Source organism: Ochotona curzoniae, unplaced genomic scaffold (assembly GCF_017591425.1).
Source record: "Ochotona curzoniae isolate NIBS_2020 unplaced genomic scaffold, NIBS_Ocur_1.0 contig_1014, whole genome shotgun sequence".
Classification (NCBI taxonomy): Eukaryota; Metazoa; Chordata; class Mammalia; order Lagomorpha; family Ochotonidae; genus Ochotona; species Ochotona curzoniae.
This window is the reverse complement of record NW_024464920.1, coordinates 50,052,210-50,068,388: the sequence shown is the minus strand read 5'-3', so window position 1 is coordinate 50,068,388 and position 16,179 is coordinate 50,052,210. Positions and strand designations below refer to the sequence as shown.

At 56.7% G+C, this 16,179-nt stretch overlaps 1 protein-coding gene across 3 annotated transcripts in view; it reads right to left on the bottom strand.

Annotated features, from left to right (window-relative positions):
* MPPED1 (metallophosphoesterase domain containing 1) overlaps positions 1 to 16,179 on the bottom strand; it is a 49,249-nt gene that overhangs the window by 19,406 nt on the left and 13,664 nt on the right. For 2 of the 3 annotated variants that reach the window (XM_040991474.1, XM_040991481.1), the window contains one exon: positions 13,941 to 14,122. The exons of the other annotated variant lie outside the window; for it this stretch is intronic. In XM_040991474.1, coding sequence (XP_040847408.1) covers positions 13,941 to 14,122 — 182 coding nt within the window. The remainder of the gene's footprint in view (positions 1 to 13,940; positions 14,123 to 16,179) is intronic. 3 annotated transcript variants of the gene reach the window in all.

The window sequence follows — 16,179 nt, the reverse complement described above, 5'->3', positions numbered from 1 at the left end:
CCGGGACAAACTGCTTTTTCTTGAGTCACCCCCCACCCCGTGGTAATCCCAGCAACAAATACAATCTCCACATGGAAGACAGTGCACTCCAGGAACCTGAACACAGATTTCCTGGAAGGAACCAGTGCTATGCTGGAGCCAACGTGCTGCTGTCTGCAATGGTGGCATCCCATGTGGACACGGATTCAAGTCCCTGCTGCTCCACTTTCAATCCAGCTCCCTAAGGAGCCTGGGGAAGCAGTGGAGGATGGCCCAAGGACTTGAACCCTACACCCACGTGACTGCCTGGATGGGTCCCTGGCTTCTGGCTTCGGATCAACACAGCTCTGGCAGCCACTTAGGGGAGTGAACCTGAGGACAGAAAACCTCTCTGTCTCATGCCCCCTTCTCTGTAATTTCACATAAGTAAGAAAATCTCCAAAAAGTTTTTTTCATAAAATGTGGAAATAGAAGACTTTATAAACGATTTTAAAATACATGAATACAGTTAGATTTAATATTATAATCATCTTGATTATGAAAAGCAGAGTTTACAGAGAGAAATCTTCTGTCTACTGGTTCACTCTACAAAGAGTCCCAACAGCAGGGGCTAGTCCTGAACTCCATCCAGGTCTCTCATTGGCTGGTCCTGAACTCCATCCAGGTCTCTCACTGGCTGGCCCTGAACTCCATCCAGGTCTCTCACTGGCTGGCCCTGAACTCCATCCAGGTCTCTCACTGGCTGGTCCTGAACTCCATCCAGGTCTCTCACTGGCTGGCCCTGAACTCCATCCAGGTCTCTCACTGGCTGGCCCTGAACTCCATCCAGGTCTCTCATTGGCTGGCCCTGAACTCCATCCAGGTCTCTCACTGGCTGGCCCTGAACTCCATCCAGGTCTCTCATTGGCTGGTCCTGAACTCCATCCAGGTCCCTCACTGGGTGGCCCATGCACTTGGGTCATCTTGTACTGCCTTCACGGGTGCTCAGCGGACAGCTAGATTGGAAGTGGGGCAGTGAGGACTTGGACTGGTGCTCCTAAGGTGCCAGCACTGCAGGTGGCAACCTATCCTTCTCTACCACCGTGCCAGCCCCTGACATCATTATTTTAATCCTGAACAGTTCCATGGTCAAGTTCGGTCTGACATGGTATTGTTTCTCAGTCACATCACCTTAAAGCAGAAGTGGGAATGTCCCCCCCACTGCCCACGTGAGGCCCATGAAATCACACAGTCTGGCCCTGCCAAGGCCACTGCAGGTAGGACTACAAGTTCAATACATGCACAGCAGACTGGTTTTTGAGCCAATCATTCCGCGTGGCTATGAATAATGCTCTAAAGACCCAAATGGCCCCTGGCAGAAAAAAAAAAAAAAAAGAAAAGAAAATCTCCCAGGCCTGCCGCAGGCAAGGTCCGTGTCCAACATGTCTTAGATGTGAGCAGATGTGTGTGCACACAGGCCAGCACTCCTCCAGCAGTCCCGCTGACAAAGGAACAGGTGGACACACAGCAGCTGGGGTCGGGGCTATCCTGGCCTGCATGAGGAAATCCTGGCACCTGCTATGGCACAGGTGACCCTGGAGGGCACACTCAGGGAAGCTTGGCACAGGACAAATGTTGTATGACTCTACTTCCAGGAGGAAATTGGGATGATCCAAGGAGCAGCCAGTGCCCAGTGGGGTCGCAACCCCGGCCTGGGAAGACAAGAAGCTCTGGAGGTGGACGGCAGCGGCAGCTGCACAGCTTGAGTGTACTCAGTGCCACAGCACCCTTCACACAGGTGAAAACGGCGTGGGTATTGTGGGGCAGGGGGAGCCACCACCTGCCAAGCTGACATTGCCATGTCATGTGCCCACCGTGCTTCTGACCCAGCTCCATGTTAATCATCCCGGTGACGGCCCAAGTGCTTGGGCCCCTGCCACCCAGGATCGAGTTCCTGGCTTCTGGCTTCAGCCCAGGTTGGCTGTTACATGCATCTGGGGAGTGAGCCAGCTGATGGAAGAACTCTCTCACTGCCATTCTGCCTTTAGGTGCATAATAAATAGGTTAAAATGGTAATAGCATGGCTGGTACTGTGGCCGGCTGGTTAAGCAGCATCTACAACACTGGCCTCCCATGTGGGCACCAGTTCAAGTCCCAGCTGCTGCACTTTTGAGCCTGCTCCTTGCTAATGCATCTGGGAGAGCAGCAGAAGACGGCCTGAGCATCTGGACCCCTGCCACCTTGTGGGAGACCTGGATGAGGCTCCTGGCTCCTGGCTTCAGCCTGGCCCAGCCATGGCTATTACAGCCATCTGGGAAATGAACCAGCAGATGGAAAATTTCTCTCTCTCTCTCTAATTCTATCAAATAAATAAATATTTTATTAAACAAAAAAAATGGTGGTGGTGTGTGATGTAGCTAATTTAAATGTGTGATTTGAGCTGACCCAGTGGGGCCTGAGACCCTGAGAGCCATGCCCAGCACTGAGACCCCTGACAGTTCCCGGGGCAGCCTCCGGAGCTGATGCCGCCCAGCACGTGCAGATGGCGAACGGAATCGAGTCCTTCGCAAATACCTGCAGTGCTTCCTCCTTCCACCCCCACCCTGGCCCAGGGAGTGGTGATGGGGCTGGGGTCCCAGTGGACAGCCTTTCAACAGTGGTGCAGGTCAGGGAAAGCACACCCAGCCCCTGCCCACCCTGGGCAGACAAAGGAGAGGAGGAGAGACGGATGGGGCAGCGGAGCAGAGGCCCTGTCCGGCACGTGGGAGGGTCTGGGCCACACAGGATGTAGCAGGGACCCTTGGACAGCTCCCCAAGAGGTGGGGGGAGGGGATGGCAGTGACAGCTGCGTCAATGAACAGACCAGCCCTCACGAACACCCATGTGACAAACGTTCGTTTGCAAAGCGACTATTTTGAGAGGCTGGGATGTTCCCAAAGAAAGCCCGGCTTTGTCAGCTTCCCCTTCGTGTCGGCGCTGTCAAACCAGCCGGAATTAGCGGCAAGGCCTCTGCCAGCTCAGATCTTCATTTGCATGGAGCACCCTGGGAAAGGTGTGAAATTCCTCTTCTTAAGAAAAATCAAAGTAACAAACCTATACGCTTTAGAAAAGCTGCCTTTCTTTGAAAACACATCTCAAAGAACTACATCCTAACTTTTAAATGTGCAATTAAAAAAATAGTAAAAACTAAAGAGACAGGCATCCTTGGGCAACATTAATAACGGTAATTAAAGCTACATGCACTGAGCCAACGTGAGCACCTGCCTTGTGCGGGGCCTTGGGTGGGCTCAGGACATCAGCAGCCCAGCAACAGCCATGATGACGACGGCTCCATCTCCGGGCCGTGCACTGAGTCCAAACAGCCTGTTTTCTCGCACAGCTCACTTGCTCGGGGTCAGCTCCCTTTACTTAAGAACCAAGACTTGGTGAGGGAGCCACGAGCATGAAGCCAGGGTCCCACCTGCACCATCTCTGACCTCACAGGAGCCCCAGCAACCAAGGGCATTGCCCCCAGCTTGCAGAAGACAAGAACAAGGGTGCTGCAGGACTGCGAGGGGTCTGACCTCTCCTTCCCACTGGCCCAGCACCACAGTCATGGCCACCTCACAGCTCCCTCAGAAACCCAGACAAGCCCTGTGATGACACAGACACTGAAGGGACCACAGGGCCCATGGCACACAGAACGGAAGAGAGGGCTCCGTCTTCCCAGGACCTGTCTTCAGACCAGCTCTGTCTTTGTAAACTGCAGCCGCCTGGCCAGCCCTTCCTGACCAGCAGCTTCGTGCCTCCTGCCTCCTTCCCTCCTCTCAACCCATAGAGCTCACGGTAATCCCTGCTACACTAAGACCCCCTACCCAAGGTCACACATGGAGAAAGCAAAGGGACCCGGGTCAAGTGCAGTACCAAGTCCAAGCTATCTGTGTGCCCCTCGCCTGTTCACTCCCTCACCTGCTAACAGGTGGCTGCAGGAGGTCCAGGGTCAGGATTAAGACAGGCAGAGGCACAGCACACCCACAAGGACACCCACAGGTGATCACCTTCAACCGACCAGTAATAGCTGGCACAGGATGAAGTGGATGCTCTCCGTGGTGCTGAATTTCTCATCTCTGCCAAGTCACTCAAGATCCCTGCGCTCCAGACCTGGGCAGCCTAGGGAAGCTGTGTCTGCCACTCTGGACCTGGCATGCTCCCCTGTAAAGTGGGGGCCACATTACACAGGACATAGCCATTTGCCACAAAGAAGGAATGAGAAGACAACGTGGTTGAGAAGTGTGACATGCTAAATGTCCCGTCAACTTGCTAACCCCCATGTGATCTCTGTACAAGGCTTGGAGCAAAATGTATTTTCCAAAAATGGAGTTCAGGATGTTGGGAACTCTCATATCTGATCAGCCATGGAGCATGACTTGGGTTTTGCTCCTTCATGCCAAGTAGTGTACCTTGGACCATGGATTTCAGAACTGTCTGGGAGAGAAATGGGCAGGGCTTTCCAGACATACAAAGGGGCAGTTCCACGTGGAGAAGGTGGCTTTGGGCTTTAAGCCAAATCCTAACAGCTTCAAAGACAACATAGACCATGAGTTAGAATCCAATTCCCCTTGGCTGCAAGAACTCCCATCAGCTGGCTCACTCCCAAACACTTACAATGAATGGCCAGGGTGGGCAAGGACAAAAGCTGGGAGTCGAGACCCCAACCCCGGTCCCCCACCTGGGTGACAGGGACCCAGTGACTCGAGTCATTACTGCTGCGTCCCAGGGTCTGGCAGGGAGAAATCAACCCAGGCACTCCAATTTGGGCTTCTAGCACCTTCCCCACCAGGCCAAATGCCTGCTCCCCTCTGGCTATTTAATTTCAAATGGGTTACAATGATCTCAAGCACAGAGGCCAGCTTCTGAGCGACACTCCTACACTCAACAGGAGGGGCAGACGTGTCAGCCACAGGGCTGGGTAGCCATGGCCACAGCGTAGCCAGTCTGTGCCATGGCCGCCTCTGCCACCACCCTGGAGCTGCATAAAATCTTGCACGGACTCCAAGAAAACCTGCAAGGTATGCCTGGGAGGCTGCTGGGGACAGGGCCAAGGAGAAGTCGGCCAAAGACTTTGATGAAAAGCCACCAGAAGTGAATGAAACACAGGCAGAGATGGGCAGGAGCTACACTGTGCTTCCTTCAAAACCAACACAAGGACCTTGCCAGACGCCATCAGGACGTGGGAAACATACCTCTGACAGAGGCTTGGCACGCACGCCACGGAGAAGCAGCAAGTGAGCCAACTGCAGTGTCAGTGTGGGCATCACTCCAGCCAGGCACCACAGGGCTGAACTGGGCCACCCTGAGCACTGAGCGTTCTCATTGGATGACCAGAGACTGACCAGAATGGCTCAGAAATCACACGTAAGAGACTGGCACTGTGGCAGAGCATGTGAAACCTCTATCTGCAGCACTGGCATCCCATAATGGACCAATCACATCCTGGCTGCCCCACTTCCGATCCAGCTCCCTGCTCATGAGCTGAGAAAGCAGCAGAGGACGGGCCAAGTGCTTGGGTCCCTGCACCCACATGGGCAGCTAGAGAGAAGGCCTAGCACCTGGCTTCATCCCGACGCGGCTCCAGCCACTGCAGCCATCTGGGGAGTGAGCCAATGCATGGAAGACCTCCACCTCTCCTTCTAGTGCTTTCTCTAACTCTGCCTTTCAAATCAAAGAAGCAGCAGAAAAGCTAGGGTAGCCATGAGACCAGCTGGAATGTCCCCAGGGCAGCCTGGCACACCCAAGTGAAAACTTGAGCAGAAGTTGAAAGCTTCTCTATTCAATGCCCGGAAAAGTGACAGCTCACAGGCTGCCGCTCTTCAGCGTCATCCTGCTGAAGCTGGCGTCCCGGGAGGCCCGGTCTATTATAAATTCTTGTACACGCATCCGGCTTCCCAGGGGGCAAGAGCTCTGACCCAGAGATAAAAGCTGACCGTGCAGCCACAGTGTGGGACAGAGGGGGAGACGCAGGGCCACAAGACCACTGACACACCAAGGTCCAGGTGTCATCCAGGACTGCTTGAAACAGTGGACAGCATTCAGCCATCAGCATGTCGGACAAGAGGGCCATGCCCCAGGAGCCTGGCAGAAGTGCAGTCTTAGTCCCTGGACAATGGCCCAAGGTTCTCCCTCCCTCCCCAGTGGTCTCAGCAGGACTGGCGGTGAGGACCTCTAGGCGGGAGATGCCCCGGGGAAGGGACAGCCTGTAGGGACAGTGGTGACGCCGACCGACTCTGCCCCCTACATGGCCACCACAGAACTCCTGATGAAACCCAGGAGCGGGAGGCTGGCAGGGGAAGCGGGCACGGGCAGGGAGAGGCTGGGGAAGATAACGTGCATAGAGGGACAGAATATTTTAGCTCCGTGCTGGCCAGGATTTCCTGGCTGGCTGAGTGTTCCTATGCCGGAAGAAAATCCAGGATGAGGATGACATTTTACAAGCCCACAGGCTCCTCACACACGCAACTCCATCTCTCGGTGTTTGCGAAGAAAGGGAAGAATGGCGCCAGCCAGATCTCGCTATCCTCCTTGCCTCTTGAACAGCCAGCCAGCTACTTCTCCAACGGCCCCACAGCCTTGAACTTGAAGGAACACAGGCACCCTTGAGCTCCAGACTCCCCAGGGAAGCCCAGACGATCCTCAGACCACCCATGTGGCACTCCCAACCACCTGCCTGGGAGAAGGCGCCTTCTGAACCCTACCACAAGAGAAAGATACCTGCACTCAGTCCCACACTTGTGGGGGCCGGGCAATGAGGCACAAGATAATTGGATGCTCGGGTGGCCCTCGGCAGCCATGTCCCCCTGCTCCGTCTCCATCACAGCTTCGTGTCCATCTCTCAAGGCAAGTCCTGGAGATCACACTCCCACCCGCTGCATCCGGGTACCTGGCTCGGGACATTGAATCAAGGAGGAGTCCCTCCCTCACAATTTACTGCGGAAAGGGTCCATTACAGGCAACAGAAAGGGGCCCCTATCCCTGAGCCCTGGCTGGCCGGTGCTGCCGCTGCCCCTGCCCTGGCCAAGCTTCGCTACATGCTCTGGCCACTTCAAGAGCTACTTCCTGCAGGAGGCAGACCGTCTTCACATTCAGCCCCAGACCCCACCAGGCCTCATTTAGTCCACTCGCTCCTGCAGACACTGCACACGACTCCAGCTCCTGTCCTCACACCTGCCTCCACCTGGCCCCACCCGCACCCCAGTCACAGAGCCCTTCTTGGGGAGCAATGGAAACACTGATTAACTTTAGACTGTGTGAAGTCTGCATTAAAAATTCATGAGTAACCAGTAAACAAATCAAGAACAAATGCAGAATTTCCAAACCAATAGAGGGGAAACAAAGAAACTTCTATCAATGTACAAGGCGGCAGTGTGGGGGTGGGGAACGGCAGCGGCAGAGGACCAGCAGGAGGGACGCGCTCACCTACCTGGAAACACGGAGCAGCCTCCCACACCGCCATCCGATGCCAGAGCCCCCAGCAAGGGCCTCCTGTGCAGCAGTGAGGCAGCGAAAGCTGGACTTCGGGGGTCCTCGCAGCTGAGTGAGGACGTGGGGGGCGGCTGGGGGTAACAGCGCTCAGCGGGGGACAGCACATTCGTGGCCATCAGAGCCATCAGCCCTGCACTTCTACTCTTTTCACTTTGACTGCCAGGGAGCTCAGACCCCCCACCTCCACCACCAGACCCAAGATGAAATGAAAAACTCCACATGAAGAGCAAGATGCAGAAAAGGAAACCATGCAGGAATTCCCAGAGCCCAGGCTCCCAGAGATGCACCCGACCTGGTTCAAACAGCTTAAAAATTGTCTTTCATTAAATTAAAAGATTTAGAATAACAGATATGTAGAATGATGAAAATGCCCCTGCAGAACATGTGTAAAATAGATACATACACACACTCACATATAAACACATGAACACAGGCACAAATGTGTACATGACACGTGTGTATGTCTGTGTGTGCACACATGCTTACACGCACGGGCACATGAAAACATTGCACAATACACTCACGCGTGTGTGCACATGAACGCGGAAACACGTTACACACGCTTTACATCCATGCACATGACCTGTACACGACCATGTGGGCTCACTCATGTGCACACGGCTCACAACCGTGTGCACACACATGTGAACACACACCAACCATGTGCACACACACGTGAACACACACCAACCGTGTGCACACACACGAGGACATACACACACCACCAGTGCACAGGTCCAAGCCAGAGGTCTCATTTCATTTCCCAACCTCTTCCGTCGTAAACAGATAATTAGCACTTAAGCACACCTTTCAAGGGGCTTTACATTAACATGAAAATGCTGTAATTACAGCTGGCCAAAACCACTTGACTACCACTTAGAATTGGATTCTTCATCTTTATTAGAAGTTAATTTTCTCCCTTTTAGCCCCTAAAACATGGCCTGGGCTTGTGGGGGATTTGTTCGAGGAAGGATGTGGAAAATTAGTTTCTTGCACGGCCTGCAGCTCTCAGCAGCCCGTTCATTGCCCTGGATCCAAGCCCCACCTCACGCGCTCTTGGCGACCACTCTGCTGCTCAGCACCCAGCCCTCTGGCCATTGTGAGACTTCATGTCACCCAAGTCCCGCCACACTGGCCAATCCCATGGGTGCCAGAAAGAACACAAGTGCTCACAACCAGCGTGGGTAAATGGCTCATCCTGCGTCCACTCCAGCACAGTGACAGGACCACCCAGACTGAATGTGGCTGTTGGGTCTGCTGGTGAGCAAGCAAGCCAGCCCTTCCAGGCCCATCACACCCACCCATGGGGCCTCAAACAGGGGTGCTATGATGGTTTGGATCAAGCGGTCATGCCCCAAAGTGCATGTTTTCTTAACCAGCACCCAGCCTGTGCCAGGCTGGGGGACACGGGGGATATGGCGGCAGCAAGCCCCTCCCCTCTGCAAACCTTGGGAGCTTCTCCAGCCCTGCAGTTCCCCACCCCCACCTTGGCCACCTCCAGTTCAATCACAGCTTCTCAGCCCTTGTGACACCCACTCCAGACCCAGGTCGGGCTCCAGCTCTGCCCGGCCCTGGCCCCGGCTCTGCCAGCCCAGACTGCAAGCCGCGCTCAGCTGTGAACCCTTGGCTCAACCCCTCTCCAAGGTGCCTGCCCAGCCACATTTCATCAACAAGTGCCCCACCCCACCTCTGCATTCACTATCATTGCCCCCTGCACAAAGCTGACTCAGTGACCCCAGCCCTAACACAACCCTGCCAGAGCCCCAGGCCCACTGGGTATCCCTCTGTGCTCACCTACAAGCCACCCCAGCAAGCTACAGCCCCGTCTCACCCCCACCCCCCGGCCTCAGAGGCACAGCTTGCCACAGGCGGCAGACAAGGTCCTGATGGCCGAGGCCAGGGGTCAAGAAAATGACACAGCGCTGGGCAGGGAGAAGGAGGCTTGTCAGAGGAGAGGAAGGCCACAGGTGGCTGCTATGCTAAGTGCCAGAACCAGAAGTAGCCTCAGGGCCCAGTCTGGTGGACCAAGCTGTAAGGCGCCCCAGTGCAGTGTGGAGGTGGGAGGCTCAGAGATTAAACTGTAAGTAAAGAAATGAGAGCCAAGCAGGGCCCTGTACCCGTCGGGGTCACCGAGAGCCAGGGATTGCAGCACCTGAGCTGGAATTGCCATGTCAGAGGGCAGCAGCCGAAGGCAGCAGCCAGAGCCAGGGCTGCATGGGGGCGGAGGATCCCAGCTGTATCTGAAATCATTTCCCCCACAAACCCTCATGGTTTCTGTGCCTGCTGCCGCCACCAGGGAAAAGCGAGGCCCTTGCCCGCTGCTCACTTCCCCGTGGCATACTCCAGGCCCCCTACCAGGACCACCCCCAGTGGCTCCCAGTCCTTCGAGAAGCCCAGAGGCAGAGAACCTGTGGGGATTGCATCCTCCCTCCCCTCCTCCCCTCCTTCCTCACAGACTTTAATTAAGGGTTTCCTTGCAAAAGATCTCGCTCTACTTAACGAAATCCTTGGCCCCCTTTTACATTGTCTCTTACACCGTTTTGCGCTACGGCGCCAGCAAAAAGTTAATTATAACTTCAGAACACTCCACTGCAGGCCCTCGGCTTCCTCTCTGCCGGATTCTGCCAGGGGAGGTGCCGCAGAGGTAACTGGTTCACCTGCGGCTTCCTGCACCATGACACACGTTCTGCTACACCCGCCTGGCACCTCCGGGCCGGCTGAGGACTGGGTTCATGGAACCCCGGCAGGTTGGCCAGCCTGGGTACCCACAGGCCTCGGCAGGTGCAGAAAAGGGGAGTGTAGCAGACAGCAGGCAGGATGACAGAGCCACGGGGGCAGTCAATACCAGCCTTGGGGGTTACAAAGCAGGCACAGGAGCTTGGCAGGGAGAGTCCCAAACACCACCACGCAGGCTGGCGTCAAGGCCTCACAGTCAGAGGCTGCCCTGTAGCCAGCAGCATCCTGGGCAGTGGGTTGCTAGTGGGAGCCCAGCCTCTCCCCTGGCCCCTCGTGTCCTCCTCCAGGAATGCCCCCACAGCCACTGGCACATCTGGCCTCTCTGACAGCAGCCAGATCACCTGCTCCACTCAGCTCTGGCCTGCAGCTCAGGACTCCTCCTGTACCCCCCCGAAGGTCCCTGGCGGCCATAGCGAGGGCTCACAGCAGCCTGCCTCACAGCCTTCCCCTCCGCAAGTCCCCAGGCCCTGCCCTGCACCACTGAGGTGGGCAACGCCAATGCCTGGAGGAAGAACTGTGGGTGCCCATGGGGAAAAGGCATCATAGGGCTGGACAGGATGCTGCTTGGGACAGAATTCCCTATGACGTGGATGACAAGTGTGGCCACCAGTGTGGCAGGGACAGTATGGCGGGGACCGAGCAACCTTGGTAACCAATCAGCCGGCTGTCGCCAGTGGCACACCCAGCCAACCCTTGCCAATGGCACGTCCAGCCTGCTCTCACCAGGAAGGCAGACCCAAGTGGGCCCAAGTGAGCAAAACAGCGGTAGTGCACACAGCCCTTGGGGGGTGGGCAGCAAACGGCATGGGGCCGAGCCCCCAGTCACCTGCCCATTCCTGTGGAATTGCCATGCCCTTATACATGTGTTCCATCTCCTCCTCCCTGTCTAGAATGGTCTTAAAGGATTTTCCACGAGATGAATAACCTGGAAGCAGATGCTGCCAATTTCCAATCTGCCAATTGAGGGGAGAAGGCTAGGCCCAGGGAGCTCTGGGTGGATGGGGCCCCTCAGGCTGGGGAGAGGCTCCCAGGCACCCTCGGCTCAGAGCTGGATGGCACTGGGGTGGCCCTGAGGTCAGTGCTGCTCCGAGTCCACTCCTGCAGGCCACACCTACTGCAGACACCCCTGAGCCCAACTTCCCTTTAAAAATGCTACCGTGGTGTTTACCAGGACATAAACTTGCCCTTTAAAAACCAGGCTCTCGGGCCCAGCACGGTGGCGCAAGTGGTTAAGGTCCTCGCCTTGCACGCCCAGGATCCCATATGGGCGCCGGTTCTATCCCGGCAGCCCCGCTTCCCTTCCAGCTCCCTGCCTGTGGCCTGGGAAAGCAGTCAAGGACAGCCCAAACCTTTGGGACCCTGCACCCGTGTGGGAGACCCGGAAGAGGCTCCTGGCTTTGGATCGGCATAGTATTGGCCCGTTGCGCTCACTTGGGGAGTGAATCATCGGACAGAAGATCTTCCTCTCTGTCTCTCCTCTCTGTATATCCGCCTTTCCAATAAAACATAATAAAAAAATAAATCTTCAAAAAAAAAAAAAAAAAACCAGGCTCTCTCTGGCTGTATGCCTAATTCATTTGTTTTAAAAAAAAAAAACATATGTGGTGGGCATCCTGCCTCATGGTTCCAAAGGCTGCGATCCATATGCAAGGGCTGGGGTTCCATCCCCGGCTCCAGCTCCAGCAATAGTCCAGGCTCTGGGCTTCAGCCTGGCCCCGGCCCCAGGCATCAGAGGCAGCTGGAGGGTGAACCAGCAGAGGGTAGATGTCTGTCTGCCTCTTAGCTAAAATTCTTTAAAAGTCAGAGAGAGCCATACACTAGAAAGTAAGCGTCCATGATCCAGATGACAGCTCTGGAGCAAGGCGGATCACGTGTGCCTGCTGCCCTCTGACGAGCTTTCTAAGAACTCCCTGAGACCCCGTCCCGGAGCCTCCTTCCTGGTCCACGAGGCCGCGGGCACTGCTCCGCCCCATCCAACACCTGGGCTCCTCGCTCCCAATCTGGGCTTTGCAGTCGCTTCAGGACAAACCGCCTGCTCCTTCTCAGCCTCAGCCCTACCCAAGGACACCTCCTCAAGGAGGCCCTCCGAGTGGCCTCTGCCACTCCACCTGGTAGGCCCCTGTGAACGCCTCCTGCTCCTCCAGTGTCCACATGGCCTCATGTGTACCTGCGCACCCCCACTCTCACTTTGGGCTTGCTTCCTGTTGTGCTGCGAGTAGACTGCAGGTGGTCATCCCTCAGCATGTTGCTTTCCAGCAGACTCAACCTCAAGGCCTTGGGTCCCCTCCTGCGGGAGCAGCCATCACCCTGTCCCCTCCTGCGGGAACAGCCATCACCCTCTCCCCTCCTGCAAGATCAGCCATCACCCCGTCCCCTCCTGGAGGACCAGCCATCACCCCGTCCCCTCCTGTGGGACCAGCCATCACCCCGTCCCCTCCTGCGGGAACAGCCATCACCCCGTCCTCTCCTGTGGGACCAGTCATCACCCCGTCCCCTCCTGCAGGAACAGCCATCACCCCGTCCCCTCCCTGGAAGCCCCGATCTGCCTCATGGGAGCAGTGATGATGATTGACACAGCACTCTACAAAACTCTCCCAGAACAACTGCTGGGGCAGGCAGGGCCTGTGGGAGCTCCTGCACAGTCCCTCGAATGCCCAGCTCCCCACTGATTTGCAGGAAAGCAGCAGAGGATGGCCCGAGGGCTTCAACCCCTGTACCCACATGGGAGACTCGATGGAGCTCCAGGCACCTGCCACTGGCTTGGCCCAGCCTTGGCTGCTCAGCGGCTACTTGGGGACTGAACCAGTGGGTGATATTTCTCCTGACCCTCTTTCTGTGTCACTTTGCCTTCTGAATACACAAAAAAGTCTTCTTTAAGATTTATGTATTTTTATGGCAAAGTCAGATATACAGAGAGGAGGAGAGACAGAGAGCAAGATCTTCCATCCATACCGTCCACACACAGCATCACGTGGTCAGTCAGTCAGAAACCCGAATTCTCCTCCATCCAATGGGACAGCCCCAAGACTCAATGGACAAGCCACACTGCACCCCCAGAGCTTATCCTGGCGATGCTGCTGCCTGCCTCGGGAACGCACCACGCAGAGCCCCACAGCTCACATCCGGGGCCCCGCAGAGCAAGGACAGGAAGGCACCTCCTCCTGCCCCAGCCTCCACGTGAGGCAACCAAGCCCAGCACTGCCTCGTCTGAAAACTCCATGTTTGAAGTTCTGAGCCTGTTGAGCTCTGCCCCCACGGGCAACGCCAGCCTCCACCAGCCCTCTGCTTGCACAGGGAGAGCAGCCACACGGGCACCCACGCACCCCAGCATGACAGCTGGCCTGCCCCCTCCTTGGCAAAGCCAGCTCGGCAGCGGCGGTGGGTAGCCAAGCTCGCTCATGCAGCAGAGCACCCACCCTGACTCTGCCATCTGCAGAGTCATTCATTCTATCATGTCACTCATTCATTCATCAGCTGTCATGCGCAGACAGGACAGCCCCCAGCTGAGTCCCTCTGAGAGGGTCTCCCAGGTTCCCCAGCTCCCACAAACAAGAAGTCACAGCTTCAGCAGGCGTAGAGGGGAGTATAAGGAGGTGGGGCGGGGAGGGCCCAGGGAAGGCTCCCCTCTGGAACTGCGGAGAAACGCCCGAGGGGGGATGTGGCAAGGAGAGGGGAAGGACCACTGGGCCAAGGCACACCATTGAGGCCCCGGGTGGGCGGGGACCTACCGAGCCACTCGTTGAACTTCTTCACCTCGCTCGGCAGCCCCAGCTCCGTGAAGTCTCCCGCGTGGATGAGCACGTCTCCGTAGGGCATCTGGATGGGGTCCGTCCTCGAGTGGGTGTCAGACACGCAGACAAAGCGGGTGTAGCCAGGCGGCTTTGGAGCATCATGAGGCACGGGGTCCACCCTGTAGGGAGTGAGGCCCCTGTGGGTCACGGGGTCATAGAGCCAGGGGAAGCAGCCACCATGTGAGCCCCAATTGGATCCAACCACGGGGACAGCTCCCTGCCTCACCAGCCTCTGGGAGGCTCCCCCTCCGTCACACAGGAGCCTTGGTGGGTTGCTGTGAAAGCAGCCCTCCAGGAGATAGTGAGGGAAGGGGCAGGTGCAGGATCCAGGCAGCATGTGCTGGGAACATGGGGTACAGGGCATCCCTGGGGCACAACCACTCACAGCACCCCGGGTATTTGCAACCACTTGCTAAGCACAAGGATTCAGAGACTTCTGGGGGCACTGATGCAGGTCCTGGCGCACAGGAGCCCTTCACAGCCCACAGGGGCCCCCGCCCCACTCCTGCTGGGACCCCCCTGGTGACATTTCCCCAAGACGCCCCTCCAGACAAGCGTGTGCTGGAGGAGTTTTCATGTTTAAATCTAATTATGCGGCAAACCGAGAACCGTGGCGCATTGGTTACATAAATACTTTTAAAGACATCTTTCTAATTATCCCTTTTTTTTTTCAGACAATATACTTCGAAGAAATTTAATTAACACCTTCTGAGAGCCATGGGTTCGGCATGCTAATGTTCAGGAAGTATTAGGGCACAGCGTCCGCCTGCCTCACCCCAGGCCACGAGAAGAGGGGCACCTGAGCCCTTGCTCGGGGTGGCTAAGCCGGTGGAGCCCACCAGGTGGATCCTGGGCGCAGCGGAGGCAAGGACCACCCAGGCAGGTGCCCAGAGCACCTCCCCATCTCAGGGATTCCTCACAACTGAATCCCCACCGGGCCCCAACTCTGAGCTCAGACCTGCCCTGCCCTAGGCCTGCAGAAAGCCTCGGACAGGGTGGAAGCTGGACTCTTCCTCCCAGCCATTCTCCTCTTCCCTGGACCCCCAGACCCCTTCTCCCCGACACTCTCACAGGCAGCGGGCTGGGGCTCCACCCACACACCTTGCTCACTCCCATACAACGGACTGGACCAAGGGCCGCTAGTCGAGCCCGGGCTATTGGCTGGCACAGGCCCCAGAGAGCCAATCACATTCATTCATTAACTCCCTCCCCCCCTACACACACACACACACACACACACTTGTTTTGAAGATGGCACCAGGTAGCAAAGACCCAGGCAGAGACAGAAGGAGGGACGGAGGGACGGGGCCAGCAGACCAGCCCTGGAGCCCAAAGGCCCCAGCCTCTCTACTGAGCTGGCCACAGGTGCCCCTGCAGCCGCCACCCACCAGCTCCCAACAGCACACCTGGTGAGGGTGTTGGGCCAACTGGGCCAACCTGCTGCTGGAGCCAGGGCTCTTGAATTAAGTGTTCTCTGGTTACCTGCAGTCTGAGGCTTTGGAGCCTGCAGAAGATGCAAACCCAGCAATCCCGGAGGAAGAATCAACTCGCCTCTCCAGGCAGGGCCCTCTGGCTGCGTGGATTCTGACAAACGCTCAACCTTGAAATCCCACGGGGCGGCCATGAGGCCTCCCGGGAGCAGGAGCTCGGCATGTGTGAGGTTCCTCCAGGCACCTGCTCACGACACCCATGCAGGCTAGGGACCCGCCCTTTTGTACAGGCGGGCACACCAAGATGCAGAGATGACCCAACTGCTGTGGAGGAGTGTGGCTCAAGTTTGTAGCCAGGCTTAGGTTCTGGAATCCACACCGGCTGGCCTCTTGGCAGGCCCCACTTGGTGCCCATCCAAGGGCTGTACCCCATGCTGGGCATCTGCCTGGTGTGAGGGGCTCACCTGGGGTGGCAACACCCACTGGGGTATGGCTCCCGGAAACCCCACCTGCACTTGGAAGCCAGAAAACCAGTACCAGGAGGCCTGATCTGGAGGCTTCCAACCCCTCAGGCAGCAACAACTGAAGCCACACCCACACCTCCGGGGCCAGCCACACAGGCACCATTGAACCATCTCAAAGATACTTGAAGCCATGCTTCTAACATCCGTGGCGACCACACCACAGCTCTGTGCCCCAAATCACTCAAGTGGGGAGCCCCATGTTGGGACACAGTCAGTAAAGCC